This window comes from Nelumbo nucifera, chromosome 6 (assembly GCF_055504915.1).
Source record: "Nelumbo nucifera cultivar China Antique chromosome 6, China Antique-T2T, whole genome shotgun sequence".
Taxonomy (NCBI): domain Eukaryota; kingdom Viridiplantae; phylum Streptophyta; class Magnoliopsida; order Proteales; family Nelumbonaceae; genus Nelumbo; species Nelumbo nucifera.
The window spans coordinates 17,821,556-17,836,819 of record NC_142654.1 but is presented as its reverse complement, the minus strand read 5'-3'; the positions used below and the strand labels follow the sequence as shown (position 1 = coordinate 17,836,819).

General features: G+C 35.7%; 1 protein-coding gene across 3 annotated transcripts; it reads left to right on the top strand.

Moving 5' to 3' along the window:
• The first annotated feature begins 2,482 nt into the window (after positions 1–2,482).
• Positions 2,483–10,699, top strand: LOC104590952 (E3 ubiquitin-protein ligase RHF2A-like). 3 transcript variants are annotated; one of them, XM_088889629.1, is made up of 10 exons: positions 2,483–2,776; positions 3,346–3,483; positions 3,636–3,682; positions 7,716–7,778; positions 7,869–7,977; positions 8,118–8,512; positions 8,621–8,728; positions 8,910–9,279; positions 9,942–10,036; positions 10,390–10,541. In XM_088889629.1, the coding sequence occupies exons 1-8, from the start codon at positions 2,771–2,773 to the stop codon at positions 9,223–9,225; spliced, it is 1,182 nt and encodes a 393-aa protein (XP_088745755.1). In that variant the 5' UTR covers positions 2,483–2,770; the 3' UTR covers positions 9,226–9,279; positions 9,942–10,036; positions 10,390–10,541. The 3 variants fall into 3 exon arrangements, with proteins under 3 accessions (XP_088745755.1, XP_010248032.1, XP_010248036.1); XM_010249734.3 differs by lacking the exon at positions 9,942–10,036 and adding an exon at positions 2,850–3,253 and having other exon boundaries at positions 2,509–2,776; positions 10,390–10,699; XM_010249730.3 differs by lacking the exon at positions 9,942–10,036 and having other exon boundaries at positions 10,390–10,699.
• The last annotated feature ends 4,565 nt before the right edge of the window (positions 10,700–15,264 follow it).

Below are 15,264 nucleotides of genomic sequence, written 5' to 3'. Positions count from 1 at the left end.
GAACGGTCCACAAAGTTGACCGCCTCAAGACCAGCAGGTGACCTGTGACCACTGCACGGATCTAGCAATCGGCTGACCAATACACCCCAGAATTTAGGAAACAACTCCGAACGAAGTTTTGAGATGTTGCCCAACAGCACCTGGACCTCAGGTAGCTATAAAAAACCCCAGGGCCACTCCAAAAGGTATGCGCATATAAGCTCTCACACTCTCTCTCTCACTCTCTCTGGAAAAACTACTCACTGACTTAAGCATCGGGGTGTCCTCCTGGGTAAAGACTTACCCAGGCACTTTGACCTCTCTTTCCTTTCAGCTCTCAACTTAGGCCCCCCCAGCTTGGCCTCACAGCTCGACATAACAACTTTACTCGCGCCGCAGACTGAACCCAATCTGAGCCACCTCATCAAACATGGGGGAGTGGACAAATTTTGTGCTTCATCTACTGATGGGCATATTTTGTACTTCATCAAAATAGGTATCGAAAATAATCAAATTTGAATAGTTTGGATAGTGTGCAGTCAAATTCGAATATACATCTTGTATCGATTAAATTATCGAATTGAATTTGAATATACGTTGATTCGATTCGATAATTATTCAAATTTAATTATTATAAATAAATATAATATATGATTTATAAGTGTCATGACTTTTTATAAAAGAAAAACAAATATCTTAAAAATTCGGCCAAAGTGTCTTAACTTTTTGATATTAGATACGTTATTATATAAAAAAGGAGAATTAATTACTCCTGACATGATAAGACCACTCAGTACAAACTTTTTACAGGTGATATAAAAAATTATTATTTCTACCGAAACAACCTACTCCGTCTCATCTCTGCCCTTTACTACTACCCCATCTCATCTCCGACCTTTAGCCAGTTTCGAAGTTCCCCATTTCCCTCCCTTCTATCTTTTTCCCCTATCATATGGTTTTACTAGTTTTTTCATAAGAAATTTAAAAAATATGAATAGCATATATTAAAGGCAACGAAAGTCATGTATTGGTGAAGCAAAGGTGCTGCATTCACAGTTGCAACTATTATTCATTGATTTTACAACATACTAAAAGATTGTAAAAGTCTTTCTCTTCTCTCTCTCTCCTCCCTCATCTCTTTTTTTTTCTCTACGTTACCGAAGACTTATTATTTGTTCTAGATTTGATTAGGTTTTTGTTTTCTTTTTATTTTTTCCCTTGTTCTTCGTATGTCTTCATCATTCATAGAGATAGGCTTGTCTCCATAGATCGTTAAAAATGAAACAAGATATTTTCACATTTCTCTTCTCTCTCTCTCTCTCACTCTCTCTCTCCCCTCCCTCATCTCTCTTGCTTTTTCTACGTTATCGAAGACTTATTATTTGTTTTAGATTTTATTAGTTTTTTGTTTTCTTTTTATTTTTCCCCTTGTTCTTCGTCTATCTTCATCATTCATAGAATCAGGTTTGTCTCCATAGATCGTTAAAAATGAAGCAAGATATTTTCTCCTTTCTTTGTAGTTCATTCAAAGGGAATGAGAGTGCTCGATTGTTTGGTTTCAAGAATTAGGTTTAATCCATTGAATTCGAATTAATCGAATATTCGATTATCTAAGTCGAATTCGAATTCAATTTTTACTTTTGAGTACCCGTCGAATATCAAACCAAATTTGAATCATCAGTTTTGTAAATCGAATTCGGATTCGATTATAACATGATTCAATTCAAATTCACTCCGTTTACATTCCTAATAAGAGCAATTTTGATCAAGTGGTCTAGTGTTTCACACTCGCCACCCCCATTATAATTAATTAAGTTTCAGCACAAGGTATGAATGGGCCTATGCTTGTTCACACTTCAAGCCTAATGGGCTTTCGTTTGAAGGGGCATGTTAGAAAATAAAACCTACAAGGACCTCACTTGACATCTTATGCAGCCTTACTCCATAACATGCATTTTGTAAACAAAAAGAAAAATAAGATTCTTATTGTGAATTCTATGTACCCCAAATGGAGGCAGGGAACAAATGCAGAAATGCTAGGCAAATAATAATCGAGCCGAACTGCTTTACTAACTAAACCCCAGTTGAACCAATTGAACCGGACCAGATCGGGCTGACATTCCATGTATGTAACTCTATATTGCATGCATTTCATAAATAAAACGTTCTTGTTATAAATTAGTCAAGGGGCTGATGGGCCCCTATAATTTTTGTATAGTTAAGGAATCAAATGAGAAACCCTACTTGATTCTACTAAGAAATTAGGTTTAAAAGAGTGAAGATTAATTTACACCATATCATGACAATGATGATCATCACCATAGAATTTGGGATGAGAGAGAGAGAGGAAGACAAGTAGTAAAATAAACCATCAAATACGGGTCAAAATGTTCTATTAAAATTAATAAGGGTCAAAATGGAGACGAAACCCGGATCTATTTCGTTAGAGTTAGAGATGTAATCAGATTTTTATTTTTTATTATTTTTGTGCTAAGCAAATATTAATGTTGTTGAGGGGCTTGAGGCTTTGCCAGAGAGAGAGAGCTCCGGTTTTTTTTTATCAGTGCCAAGCGACGGACGTGTCTCCATCTCTACTTATCTCTCTCTTGGTCTCTCGTTCTCTCTGATATAGGTCTCTCTCTCTCTCTGTTTCCTCCCATCCCCCCCCCCCCCCCCCCCCCCCCCCTCTCTCTATGATGGATCTCGAGCGATATCTCTCTGGAATTCGAGCTCTGTCTTGAAATTCAAGGGCGATTTCTCGAATCCTCAACCCCGATCGAGACCAGCTTCAATGGAGGTAAAACCCGAATTGTGTTTATGTTTCAAATTTTATTTTTTTTATTATTATTTTTTTATTTTTCGTTCTACAGGTTTTCTCGATTCGAGATCCATCTGGCTTTCGGTTCCCCCCATCACCCGGACCCAGAGTGCCGGTTTTGCTTGTTGATTCGTGTTTTTATTTTTTTTTTTGGCACACTTGGGATTTTCCTTGCTGTTGGTTCCGCCTTCGTGAACAAGAATTCTGAATCGTTGTTGTGTTTTAATCTATGATCTTCTTGTTATTCTGGGCGCTTTTGTAAATTCTACATGGGAAAGATTTGGTTCTTCGGATTTTGCAAAATCGGTTGATTTTGATTTTGAAGATCGAATTTTGATGCAATTATGCGAAGGGGCTTCTATCTTGTTGCATTTGGGAATGAATTTCACTGAAGTTTCCAGCATCGCAAATTTATTGGTTGATTATGGTGATCGAGTTTGATTGAAAATATGGAAGGTGTTCATTTGTTTCCAGTGTGTTCGTCAAACTTCATTGCTTTAATGGGGAAGGCTTTAGCTGACCTAATTTTGGGTTCTGGGATTTTGTAGGTTTCAGCGATGGATGAGACTAAGAAGGTAGAGAGTCTGACATCCGCTGCTGCTTTCGTGGAAGGGGGAATACAGGATGCCTGTGATGACGCTTGCAGTATTTGCCTTGAGGCGTTCTGTGACAGCAATCCTTCAACTGTAACTAATTTGATTATCAGTTTTCAGTGAAATCCATTTACCTCCATACTTTAATCCTTATTCATGGACTTTTCTCTCTTCTATTTTTCACAATTTTCTTTTTCCTTCTTGAGTATTAATTGTTATTCGATTTATCGATTTTGTTGGTGCAGGTCACTAGCTGCAAGCATGAGTTTCATCTTCAATGCATTCTCGAATGGTACAATCTGAGTGTTTACTTCAATAATATAAAATTACTCTCCCCTCCTCATCCTGTGCTTGCAACTGATAGAATTTTTCAGGCACATTAGACTGTGTCTGAAATTCATTTTTTCTTATTTGATGTGCACTTGTGATTGATGTCTTCCTAGAATTTAGTTGTGACTTTTTGCTGTTGAATTTAATTGTTCCACCTATAATGCTTTTATATAGTGATTTTGGTATTTTCCCTACAATCTAGGTTGATCAGACTGTTGATTGCCCCCAGAAGAAAAGAACAAAGATGAAAAACGGACCTTTTCCTTCTCAATTTCCACATATTCTATGTATTTAGGCATCATTTTGCGTTTCTAGTTTAAGTCAGTTAATTAGGAGCAACAGAGGCCATTGAGTTGAGATCAACTGAAACTGATGAACTTTGATGGCTGGCTGGCTGCGCTCTGGCGAATCCAGGATCATCAGGTATAAGTGGAGCATTACATATAGGGATGTTATGGGAAACATCACTGCTTTGTTGTTGGGATGATAGGAGTGTGTGACTCTTTGAGGGTGGAGTTAATGGATGTACTTTAGAGATTAATGCTAGGGAGGAACATGAATTTCTGGAACATTATTGTGGAAAGAAATTCAAAAGTAGTAATGCACTGTCTAACAAAGAGGGGAATATGGGAATACAGGTACATAATAATGGAGATAAAGACACTGTAAGTGAATTAGAGGCTACATTTCTGTCATTTTGTTGGGTCAAAATATCTGCAAACTGTTTAGCAGATTCACTTGCCAAGCAAAGAGCAATTAGAAGTTAGATTTTCATGTGTCAATTGTAAATTTTCTCTAACATATCCATGAAGTAGAACAGGGGTGCAAGGGCACAATGTAAAGAGGGCATTCAGCACAGGGGTGCTGGAATATACACACTTTAATGTGTATTTAATAAAAATTTCAGTTATCCATCAAAAGAAGAAAGATGTTTCCCCTGTTGAACTACTATAAATGAAGTCTGTTATTCATGTTCTGATAGACTAGCATATTTGTGAAGTAGAACAGGGGTGTAAGGGCACAATGTAAAGAGGGCATTCAGCACAGGGGTGCTCCGGTGCCAGAATATACACACTTTTTTATATTTATTTAATGAAAATTTCAGTTATTCATCAACAAGAAAAAAGAAGTTTCCCCTGTTGAACTACTATCAATGAAGTCTGTTATTCATGGTCTGGTAGACTAGAGCATGAATTGATGAGTTGCTATTTTCCTTCCTGACTTGGGTGCAAATTGGTTCCATCCAATCTCTCTTTTTCCATTGGAAAGGTCAAAGATATGGTTTATTGTAATTGATGAAACAAACAATGGGAGGCTTCATTAATTTTACTCTGCTCCATACCATTTTCCCCTAACAAAAATTGAGGGAATGTTATACCAATATTTGGCATAGGTTATACAATCACTGTTAAGAATTCTATTTGCCTAATTTTCTAGGAGTTTTAAATTTCTCTTTTTATGAGGAGTAAATGGAGCTTGTTTTTGTTTGCTACTCTTGGTGACCATTGTTTAATAAAAAATCTTGGTATTCCTTGTACTCTGAGTCCTTATATATATAGTTTTTTATAATGAATGCAAGGGTTCAAAACAATATTAATTTATATGGTTTCTTTAATCTATCTATACACAGCATAATAAGCATGGAGTTGTAGAATTAAGCAAACTGGTAAATAACTTTTATGAAAAACTCGGCCTTGTCAATGGTTTCCAGTTTCCTCATGTATTTTAAATAGGCATTAAATTTTTTTTTCATTACTAGTAGTAGAAATATCCGATTTGGTCCAGACAGCAGGTCAAATTATTGATGCTTGTTTAGGCTGCTAGTTTGAAATGTTGTTGCATTGACGATGATGTTGGTAGAACTGGCTGAAAGCTGAAAAGTGCCTTCTAGTTTTGTTGATCGGTCCTCCCCTACCTCTCTTTAATTCATTAACATGTGTGATAGACTCCAAAGGCAAAGAAATCCATGGTTCTTATCCCCACAATGTGTGCTTTTAGTGGAGAAAGTTCTAACCATCTTTTTCTTTCTTGTTATTTACTCTAGCTGAATTTGGAGTTGTTTCTTATCTTTATTTGTTAGAAGTTGGGCTGCTCCACAGAATACTATTGAACTGTTCTCTCAAGATATTTTGGAATGAGAAACCAAAAGAATGAAGTTGTTATGGCATAGTATAAATGTTGTGGGGTGTTTGGGGGACGAACTTGATATGGAAAATCTAACTGAGCTTATTAAAGAGTTGCACATTGGATTTTAGTATGTGAAGAGTTTGCTGGTGTAAGGATGGATGACCTTAGAGGTTGGCAAGTTATTATTATTTTTTTTATCAGAAACACAAAAATTGATTCATTAGATTAAAAAGAACATATACAACAAGAAGTCGTGGGCAGAAACAAGAAGCCCAAGAAGAACTATCCCACTATTTACAAAACATCCCAGAACATGGATTGTCTCTGAATGTTTGGAAGGTTAGGGGGTTACGGGAGAGACAGGTCGAGAAATCAGTGGTATAGGAGAAGGATTGAGATGAGCAAGATGATCTGTTTGAAGGAGATGGTTAAGATGCTGTGTTCGGGGTCTTTACTTTGTTTCCTCTTATTTTTGTGCTCTTGATCTTGTTTTTTGATGTATGTTGGACAGGTGTTATCTTAACACCTGGAAGGTGCTTGTATTTGACCTGGTCTTTTATTTTTAATAAAATTTTCTTTTTACCTTTCAAAAAAAAACATGGGTTGTCTCTGAATTCCTTGTTTGGCTAAACCATCAGCCATACTGTTTGCAGATCTTCTAATCCACTTTATTTGGATCATCATGTCTTGAGGTTGGCACATTATTCTTAGTGAATAACTTGGAAAGTCACTATCTATCCAAAAAAAAAAAAAAACTTGGAAAGTCAACAAGGTTGATTATTTGGCATACCCTTGAGGTCGGAAGACTCAAACTTACTATTGATGGGTGTTGTTTAGGCAACCCTCTAGTCTGGAGTGGAAGGAGTGGTAAGATGAAAGAGGATCCATAATATTAAGCAACACAGGAGATTGCATTATGTGCTTATTGAAGGAGATTGCCAAGTTGTTATTTACTTGTATAAGCTCCAAAGCAGAATCTCCTTGGAGGTTTAGAGCTTTGGTAAGGGAAGCCAAATCCTTGAGAAGTAGATTGAACTGCTTGTTTAACTGGTTTCCTAGGATGGATAAAACCCTAGCCGATAGCTTGGCAAGATCTGGCATAAGTAGACAAGGGTTTATTTGGGGAAGCCAGGTCCTGGGGCTCATTTGTAATCACTTCTTTCATTTTTTGTGCTTTTGTATGCTCAGCCTCCAGCCTGTGGCTGTTTTGTATTGTCCCTGCTATGTAGCCTGGACAGTGTTGGGTTTTCCAAGGCATTTACTACAATTTTCTGTTAAATATGAATGCAAATAGGTACGGAAACATCTGATTTTATATAATATGGGCTTAGTGCTAGATTTTGATAATGCAGAAGTTAATTGTTTCCATTCAATAATAAGCATTATATGGGTTAGACAATGAGTGGCCACTTTGTGCAGAAAATGACACGGGTTAGGTTTATATCCACTCCACCCCTCCTAAGATCCTAGATAGCTGAAACCAACATTGGGTGATAGGGCATAAGTGGATATAACAATCTTATATTCACCAACATTGGGTGATAGCGGTAAAGGTAGAATTTAATCTGTTTTTGGTGTCAAAATATTGAATTCAGTTTAGAGGCTACACCTTGGGCCTCATTGTGGGGAGTTTGTTCTGTGTATCCTTTGATTTGTGATTTTTAATTAATAAAATTTCTATTACCTATCAAAAAAATATTTTATTCAGTGAAGAACAATGAGAAAAAGAACATGGTGTAAAATGAGAAAAATTTGTGCTGTCTCCTTATGTCCAATTTTGGTACTCTATCTGTTTAGAAGAGTCCTTGCAAACTACTGATTAGAAGAAAAGGGAAAGAAATTGAAATTCCGCTTCATTTTTCTTGTAGGTGTCAGAGAAGCTCACAGTGTCCCATGTGTTGGCAACCCATCACTCTTAAGGATCCAACCAGGTTCATCTCATTCAATTCAATGTTTTCATTTCTAATTAATTTTACAACTAGTGGTTTTGATGGGAACTATTTGCCGTCTTTGTTGTGTAGTCAAGAACTGCTTGAGGCAGTAGAACGGGAGAGGACCTTTAGGTTTAATCCACCACGAAATGCCACGATATTTCATCATCCCACCCTAGGAGATTTTGAATTACAGCATGTCGGTGCTGCATCTTTACTAGCTGGAAGCCTGGAATCATGATTCTATTTTCCTTTTGGTCAATTAGCTAACTTTATACCACATAAATTGGGGCCTGTCCTATTTTTCTGATTTGATTTTCTATTTTCCTGCTAATGCAGTTACCAGTAGGTTCAAATGGTGCTGAACTTGAAGAACGTATAATACAGCACTTGGCTGCTGCTGCTGCTATGGGGAGAGCTCATCATATTGCCCGAAGGGAAGGACAGCGCAGTAGGGCCAGTGGTCAGGGTCGACCACAGTTCTTGGTATTCTCTACTCATCCCAGTGCACCTGCTGGTGCCGTTACTGCTTCTCTAGCTCAGAGGGGAGGGGAAAATGAGCAGGCTCCTGCAATTACTGTTGCTAGTCCTTCTGCTCCTCTTACAGTCCTAGGGGAACAACCATCTAATCAAACTCCAGAATTATCTCCTGTACAAGATGGGCAAATTCCTTCATCAGCATCTGGATCTACCACTCTTGGATCCAGTCAATCTGGATTATCCTTTAACAATCGGTATTTTTTTCATTAACAACTTGATTCTCAACTTGCTTGTCTCAGCTGTTCAAATTTTTATTTTCACTTTATATCTAAAACATTGTTCTATTGATCATTTTCATATAGGAGTTCTGCTGGTCACTCTTCTCCAGTAAACCAAGACAGAGCAGGACCTTCAGAATTCCAATCATTTTCAGAGTCTTTAAAATCTCGATTCAATGCAGTGTCAATGAGGTATAATTCATACTGAAAAATGTGATCAAAAGAAAAAAAAAAATCTTCATAGAAAATACCCTGCTCCATCCACTGAAAGATATCCTATTCTATGTTTTGTTTGATATGCTTTTTTCGGTGGTTCCCATTTGCTTTATAGTTGGTTATGGAACATTATATGATACTACTTTGTTTATTTAAGATACAAAGACTCTATTTCAAAGAGCACAAGAGGTTGGAGGGAGAGGTTTTTCTCTAGGAGCACATCCATGGCAGATCTCAGTACTGAAGTTAAGAGAGAAGTAAATGCAGGAATTGCTAGAGTATCAAGTATGATGGAACGCCTGGAAACCAGACAAAATAGCAGAGCCACCACAGCTTCTATACCAAATAACTTAGAGGGTTCATCTGTCACAGAGCCCAATAACCAGAGTATTGCAGAAAACACCCGTGGTAGCAGCCCTTTGAATGACAGCAATACATCAACTTACTGTGCTGCAAGTTCAGGTTCACATTAAGTTGTCCTACATTATTTCAACATGGCATATTACCAAAGCACTCCATCTATGAAGGTGAGTCTTTGATATTGGTGTTTTTGACATTTCTCAGTACATTTTCTTTGTTTTCTTAGCTGAATTGTTTTGACTTTGATTTTCAGTTTGTCTTGTGATTGTTATAATACCTAGCTTTTTAATCTTCTTAAACATGTTTATCCTCAATTGCTATACCTGTCATTTTCCATTAACCTTATCCTTTTTTTGTTTTTGTTTCTTTGCTTTCAGTTTGTCTTGTGATTGTTACATTACCTAGCTTTTTAATCTTCTTAAACATGTTTATTCTCAATTGCTATACCTGTCATTTTCCATTAACCTTATCCTTATTTTTTTTTTTTTTTTTGTTTCTTTGCTTTTTTTTCTGTAAGTTGTATGTCACCTGTTTTTCCCTAAGAGGAATCCACCATTGCCTTGGTTCTTGATGGCATGCATTTCAATTTACCTTGAGAGTCCCAACAGGACCACCGGTTTATACTACCATGCAGCAAATACCTTCTTCAATAGTTGGTTAATGTGTGTCAAACATATTTGTTTTATATAATTTTGTCAGTCAACTAATAGGTTTATCCATGACTCTTGATTTGTATTACGACTTTAAACAAAATTTACCAAATTGAGTCTTCTTACACCTTAAGCAATTTCTTATTTAATTAAGCTTCAATTGTTGTACTTTCTTGCAGACAATGCTTTCACGACTTTTGTTTTCTGAAAATATGTATTTGCATAGACATGTGATTCCACTATATTGTTCAGAAACTTGCCAATCAGAATCCAGGTGCCTTTTACAACTTGGAGACTTGCTATAATCTTCTCTTTCAGATGCAAGAAACTGTAGGGAGAAACTTGTGGAACATTGTAGAGTTCAGTTATTTGGGTTTATTTGCTGATTTTTAGCACTTCGTCTCTGGTTATTCATTTTCTAAGGCCTGTCTTTTGTTGGCACCAGTAGTGGGTGCCAGAATTTTTTTGTCCTAGTTAATGATATAGAGAAGTTTGAGTCGAGGAGTTTTGTTCATGGTTGCATTGTTAATCATATTAACTAGTTGTGTTAAATCTCTATTTTTGTTTTCTTGATTTGTGAAAAACTTGGATTTCCCTTTAAAACATTTTTTTTTTATAATTTTGCAGGCTTTACTCCATTTCCGAGATATGCGATGCTCCTGCTCCATCGACATAATGCACTTGCCTTCCCCTCAGTTCAGGCTAGTATGTAATGTATTCACATACCGAAAGAGCATTTGTGGTTATAGTAAATAAAAAGAAAGCAGAAAAAGAAAAAAGCTCCTACTTTGGACAAGCCTACAAATGCATATTTTTTGTAAATTTGTTAAATAGTTCGAACCTACCCTTGGATATATTTTGCTAATTTTGCCTCAGGGACAGTTGGAAATTGACTGCTTTTGGAGAGTAAATAATTTCAAAAGATGCTTCTAGAAAATCCGAAGTAGTTATTGGATAACTAAATGCATTTACTTCATTCCATTTTTTGTCTTGGAAAGTACGCTTAAGGAAAAAGTAGGAAAACCTTTACAAATCTTATTTATCAAAAAAAAAAAAACCTTTAGAAACCTTGTGAGTTTCCCTACTTTTCCCTACCTTTTCCATCAAACCAAACATAGCGTTAGGTTAACTTGCTGGAGAAATACATATGTAGTTTAGTCAAGATTTTAAAAGGCAGATGCGGGGTGGTTGGCTGCCAAAAAGGTGAGGCGTAAGCCTCAAATAAAAAAATTAAAAATTATGGGCATAGTTCATAAATAATAAAAAACATGAAAAAAACAAATAATTGTATATTTTATGTAATTATACATGACTTATTTAATGTATAATGGTCTAATAAATGCTAATTGTATGTTCAAATCCTTTCAAGATTATTCTTATGAGATCTAAACACTAAAATAACAATGCTATAATCAAAATAATGAGCACCTAACAACTACTATATAGAATTTGATATTACAATACAAATTTTATACTATAGAAAAAAATTAAAAAAAGAAGATGAGATCAAATGAGCATATCTTAGCTATTTAGAGAAAACACCTGTCGCAATCCAATAGTCAAATATCAAAATATGAATCATTGAAGTTCAAAAATGCAAATTGCTGTAAAAAAACAAAATACTTTATAAGCGTTTAAAATATCCATTGCAAATTACAAAGCATAGTTCTAATATTAAATCAAAATATCCATACTCTGATACTCCATACTAATATAATATTTTATCTCATGCTAATAAAATATCAAATCACAATAAGTCGTTTAGTCCTTAAATGCATCTTCATCAATATTATTTGAAGATTCATCCATGAAATTGATCGTCTTTATCATTTGATAATTTCTCATTTATCAATGACTTTTCATCCTCATCTATTAATTCCATTAGTCCATTTTCTTTGCCTAAATATGCAAATAAGAAAATAAAAGTTAGAATATTTTAAACAAGTGAAGTCATAATTTTAGAATTTAAGTTTCAAAAAACAAAATAAAAAATCACTTTTTGAAATCTTTTTTCATTTTAGCTGAGATGGTCCTATTGGGATCAATGGCCTTACCCAAGAGGTGGGTGAATTGGGTAGAGCTCTAAAAACTCTGATTGTCTTAGAGTTGATCTGAATTTATACTCTTGGCAATCAAGTTCTGGAAGGTTTGGTCAATTAGGTTTAACAGTTACTCAAAATAATGCACTTGAATTGACCAAATTATTGAACTAATAAACCTATAACTATAACACATAAACTAGTAATATAGCAAGAGCTACAGGGGTTAGCAGTTAACAATGAAGCACAACAATAATAAAGAATGTTAACAAGAAGATAGTGGCTGAAAATAAATTAATCAGTTAAGAACTGTAACCTTTTATAGGTTAGTGGTCTACAGTTAATATAGAATAAGGTTATAGGTTAGTGGTCTACAGTTAATATAGAATAAGAACAACAAATGTAAATAATTGTAGAAAATAAAAGCAATAACTTAACGTAAATAAACACTAAATGTAAATGACAACTGCACTTGGTGGTATGTGTCTTAGCAGTTAAAGAGAGAGAGGACTAGCCACTAACAAGTAAGTAGCAGAGAAATTAGCCTACTACTTCAGATAGTTGTGATATGGACCGGCTATCAAAACTAACTGTAGAAAAGTAAATATTGTTGGAAATGTAAATGAACAATAACTGTAAGGCTCAGTTTGGAAGGAGTACAAATACAAATATGTAGAGTGCAAAACCTTACATTTTGTATTATTTTGTATGTATCTGTACTGTACATATTTGTATTTGTACTCCTTCTAAACTAAGCCTAAACAACAATAACAATAAAAGTAAAGGCATAATTGAGTTAGTAAAATTAGAGCTCAAATTGCACTAGCATTCCCTGTATTTTGCAGATGAAAAAGAAAAAAAAAATGCAAGTCTGCAAAATTTTAAGTATTGCAGTTGAGTAAGTTCACAAATAAAAAATGAATTATAAACTTGAAAAGAAAAGAAACAAAAACAAAGTGGTTGTGGAAGTTGACAAATTGTGGGCAAAGGTAACTATTAGTATTCTCCTATGTCCATTTGTGATATCCTTCTCTTATTCTTATCATTCATCAGATATAACCCAGATTCTAGTACTCTATGTCAAGTTTTGGGAGAATGTTTGGGTGGGCAATTTACCATTAAAGGAAAATTTTCTATCTCGTTTTTGCATCTCCAATGGTAGGGAGGAGCCTATTTCCTGTTTTATGGTCCCATCTAATTCATAAACTGGTATTGATTGGGATTTGGGGGTTTCAAAGAGGGTTACGTGAGCTTGATTCCTTATGTTTTGAACCTACTTTAAGGTCTTGGAGGGGTGTGCTTGGATACTACAAAAAGGGATAAGAGGGTTTGGACCCCCTCTCCCTATGGTATACCTTTACCCTACCCGTGCTTCATTTTTCTCATCTTTGACTCAGCCGAGTGATAGTCATGGATTATCTTTTCCAGTAAAAGAAGTTTGGAGTAATCCTATGCTGCCTAGGTGGTTTTTGTTGGGAAGTGTATTTGGAAAAAATTAATCCTATGCCTACTTGGTGCCTTTCCCCACATTGGTGCTCTCTTTGCTAGGTTAATGGTGAAATTACTTATCAATATCTTGCCCTTTTTTTTTCAATTTGGGATTGGTTTAGTGTAGATGGAACCCTCCACTTAATGTACAAAGTCTGTTTGCTCTTACTTTTATAAGTTGGTCAAAGAAGAGGGGAATAATATTGTGGAGGTGTACAAGAACTATAGTTTGCTGGACAATTTGGGAGGAGAGTACCAAAGAATTTTTTTGGATAAAGAAAGCTGGATGTGATTATTGAAGCCATTACCAACCATTAGGGTGATTAATTGGATGAAGACAAACCTCTTTAAAGACATTTCAGGAGGTGAACTGATGAAAGAATGGAGGGAGGATGTTAGGCCTTCCTGATTCCCACCATATGATGGAGCTATTAAACTTAACTTTGATGGAAGTAGTTAAGGTAATACAGGTCCCCATTACCGTCTTCTGTACTCGATACAATTACAACTGTTCTCAAAACCAAACCAGATGTCAAATTGGAAAGCTGGGTAATTTCCGGTTATTCTGTTTAAGCCGGTGGTTTATTCAGTCTGAAATTTTAGGGGTGTCAATTGGACTGGACTTGGTCCAATCCCGATCCAGTATAATGTGAGTTCATTACAAATGGACCAGGTCCAATCCATTCCAATGAATATTTTGGACTATTTTGGCCCGGACCAATTCAATGTCTGAACTGTCCAATCTGTTCAATTTTTTCTTTTTAATTTAGATTAGTTTCAATCCAAACCTAACCTCATTGACACCTATATTCTTCTCTTATATCAATGGGAGTTCAAATCAGCCTCCCACAACGTCCCAAAGTACATTCCCATCATGTATTGAGAACATCTCCTGATGATGATACCAGAAATGATGATGTCACCATTGAGAGATGTTCCCAATACACAGCATGGAGCTGGGGATGTATTGTGGGACGTTGTGAGGGGCAGTCTTGTGGGGGGTTGATTCGATCTATATCAATAAATCAGATATTCACTTAATCCAACTCAATATAATATAAATTTATTACGGATAGACCAGGTCATATCCAATCTAATAAATATTTTGGACTAGATTAGCCCAATCCAATATATCTTGTTGATCCGTCAAAATTGATTTTAAATTGGACGGGTCAAAACCGGTCCATTGACACCCATAATCCGAACCACCACCAATTTTCAGTTTCTTTGATTCAGCCACCTGATCCGGCCCTGGTTTTTAAAACATTGCCCGAGACATAAATGTGTATGATGTTCAAAACCATTCTAATTAATGCAGTGGGCTCCACAAATGAACAATTTTGGCTGGGCTGCACACAAGATTTTTCCTGACTGCACATTCGAGGCTATACTGTGAGCTTAAGTAGCTCATTCAGACCACCGACATAAAGTGGTTCTTCGGTGAGATGGTTTCAAAATTATATTCCTGGAGCATTTAGTATTGTCTTAATCGGTTGGCAAGCAATCAAGTATTGCCTTTGACATTCACCATTTCTAGGACTGGACATGCTGCTTTGCTTGCAAAACAATAGAGCAAAGAATCTCTCTCTCTCATTTTCTCATGCTTGTTAGCTTTAAATTCTACCATTCCACTAACCAAAAATCCTATTTGCTTGGAAACTAAAGGAAAATAGTCAAGTAATATTATGTCATTCTCAACATTATCGGGGACATTTTTTTTCACTAAGTTTTAGTACGAAAATACAAATTTTCAACAAAAAATAAAGAAAAATTTATTCTTTTTTTTCCCAATTTTTCTATTTGTAATCTGTTTATTATGTAAGGCTCTTTTTAGAATGAAATAATTCTGTTAAACGATATTTACTAGTAAGAGGGTCTCATTTAAAGTACATTGGCAATATATTCGACTGGAGAGAGAGAATTTTGGGTCCCCAAACCCATGAAATTTTGTTTGTAATTTCTGTGGTGTATGAGA